The 2,317-nt window shown below is 57.8% G+C and overlaps 1 protein-coding gene across 1 annotated transcript; it reads left to right on the top strand.

Moving 5' to 3' along the window:
• Positions 1 to 796: 796 nt before the first annotated feature.
• RRS1 (ribosome biogenesis regulator 1 homolog) lies at positions 797 to 2,317 on the top strand (the record flags this gene model as incomplete). The annotated part of the gene is made up of 1 exon (XM_084229471.1): positions 797 to 2,317. One exon carries the CDS (start codon positions 797 to 799, stop codon positions 1,898 to 1,900), a length of 1,104 nt encoding a protein of 367 aa, XP_084085597.1. The 3' UTR covers positions 1,901 to 2,317.

The following is a 2,317-nucleotide window of genomic DNA, read 5'->3' as shown; positions in this document are numbered from 1 at the left end:
GGAGCAGTGGTTGAGACAGGAGAGGTCTGCAGCGCCACGTGGGATTCTCGCTGGCCGGCCGGGATCGAACCCACGCAGCAGAGGCTGCAGACAGCTTCACCCACTGCGCCACCGGGGAGCCCAGAGTCAGCACTCCGATCTCAAACCGCCAGGAGGTCGCGGAGCTCTGGGCAGCGGCCCTCGGCTGGCTGGGGTGTGCGCACCCCGCGCCCACTCCGAGACGTCTAATTGCTAGTATCGGGGCTGCCCTATAACAGTTCGACGAACTCCCCAAGTAAACCAAGTCTTCTCCTACACGCAGCTTTATGTAAATGCGGGAAATGTCTTTCTCAGAGCCCGTCCCTCCACCCTCCCCGAGCTCTGGTGAAAAATAACTTGTCTAGTCCCACGACCTAAGGCCGCGCCGACAACATCTTAACAGAATAGTTACAATGGCACTGTAACACAGTCGCTCCTGCAGCCCCCAATCTGCGGCCCCAGGAATCTGCGCTGCCCACCCGGGCCCCCGCATCCTGGGAAACACCAACTCAAATAGGCCCGGGAATTTGTGGTCTGGGTTCCTCGCACCAGCTCCGCCTACATCCGGGCACCCCTATAAAGAGCTGCCTCGAATCCCATCCGCTCTCCAACACCGCCCTCTGCCGGCCGTGTCGCGCGTCGCCCTGTTGTGAGCTAGTTCCGGGTGCCCCGGAAGTGAAGCTTTCGCTTCCGGATCCAGCGTCTGGGCGGTGCACGTGGTTGTGCTGCCGGGGCCGCAGCCGGCGCTGGTTGAGAAGTAGTGAACGGAGCCGAAGCGATGGAGGGTCACAGCGTGGAGGACCTGCTGGCAAAGGCGGAGCGGGACGAGGCAGAGAAGCTGCAGCGCATCACGGTGCACAAGGAGCTGGAGCTGGAGTTCGACTTGGGTAACCTCCTGGCCTCGGACCGGAACCCCCCGACTGAGCTGCGGCGCGCGGGACCCGCTCCGGAGGCCGAGCTGCGAGCTTTGGCGCGGGACAACACGCAGCTGCTCATCAACCAGCTGTGGCAGCTGCCCACGGAACGTGTGGAGGAGGCGGTGGTGGCGCAGCTGCCGGAGCCCACCACTCGCCTGCCGCGCGAGAAACCGGTGCCCAAGCCGCGGCCGCTTACACGCTGGCAACAGTTCGCGCGCCTCAAGGGTATCCGACCCAAGAAGAAAACCAATCTGGTGTGGGACGAGGTGAGCGGCCAGTGGCGGCGCCGCTGGGGGTACCAGCGCGCCCGCGACAACACCAAGGAATGGTTGATCGAGGTGCCCGACCGTGCCGACCCCTTGGAGGACCAGTTCGCCAAGCGCATTCAGGCTAAGAAGGAACGAGTGGCCAAGAACGAGCTGAACCGGCTTCGTAACCTCGCCCGTGCTCACAAGATGCAGCTGCCCAGTTCGGCAGGCATGCACCCCACCGGACACCAGAGTAAGGAGGAGCTCGGCCGCGCCATGCAGGTAGCTAAGGTCTCCACGGCCTCCGTAGGGCGCTTCCAAGAGCGCCTGCCCAAGGAGAAGGCACCCCGCGGCTCCGGCAAGAAGAGGAAGTTTCAGCCTCTTTTTGGGGACTTTGCAGCCGAGAAGAAGAGCCAGTTAGAGTTGCTGCGAGTCATGAACAGCAAAAAGCCTCAGATGGACGTGACGAGGGCCACCAATAAACAAATGAGGGAGGAGGATCAGGAGGAGGCAGCCAAGAGGAGGAAAATGATCCAGAAGGGCAAGAGAAAGGGGGGGAGGCAGCAGGGTCCTGGGGGCAAGAGAAGAGGAGGAGGTCCTCCCAGCCAGGGAGGGAAGAGGAAAGTGGGCTTGGGAGGCAAGATGAATTCGGGACCACCTGGCTTGGGTGGCAAAAGGAAAGGAGGGCAACACCAGGGAGGAAAGAGGAGAAAGTAAATTTCACCCTGGAATTGGCCTGTAAACCTGGGACTATATACTAAACGTTAATTTATAGGGTTGGGGGAGAGAGCTGCTGAAGGGAGTTGGCTGCCTTCGTTGAAGGTCGAGGGACTCAGGAATCCCCTCCCCTCAAGATAGATATATTGTAAATGTTGGACTCTACACATTAATGTTTCCTCCACAACCATCTTTTTTTTTTTTTTTTTTACTTTGGATGTGGGATGAGGGATATGGTCATATTTCAGAGGTGCAGATTTATACATTTCTACGTTTTTATAACAATTGTGTATTATCAAGGCAGAGAGAGTAAGGGAAGATTACATTTTCAGAACTGGACTTACAAATAACTGTTGTAAAGGTTATTTAATAAAAGTGTACCTATCTAATACTGCTTTATACTTTTTGGCTGTTGGT

This window comes from Talpa europaea, assembly GCF_964194135.1.
Source record: "Talpa europaea genome assembly, chromosome: 3".
NCBI lineage: Eukaryota > Metazoa > Chordata > Mammalia > Eulipotyphla > Talpidae > Talpa > Talpa europaea.
Note: the sequence above shows the minus strand (reverse complement) of the source record. Positions and strands in the feature narration are given on the sequence as shown.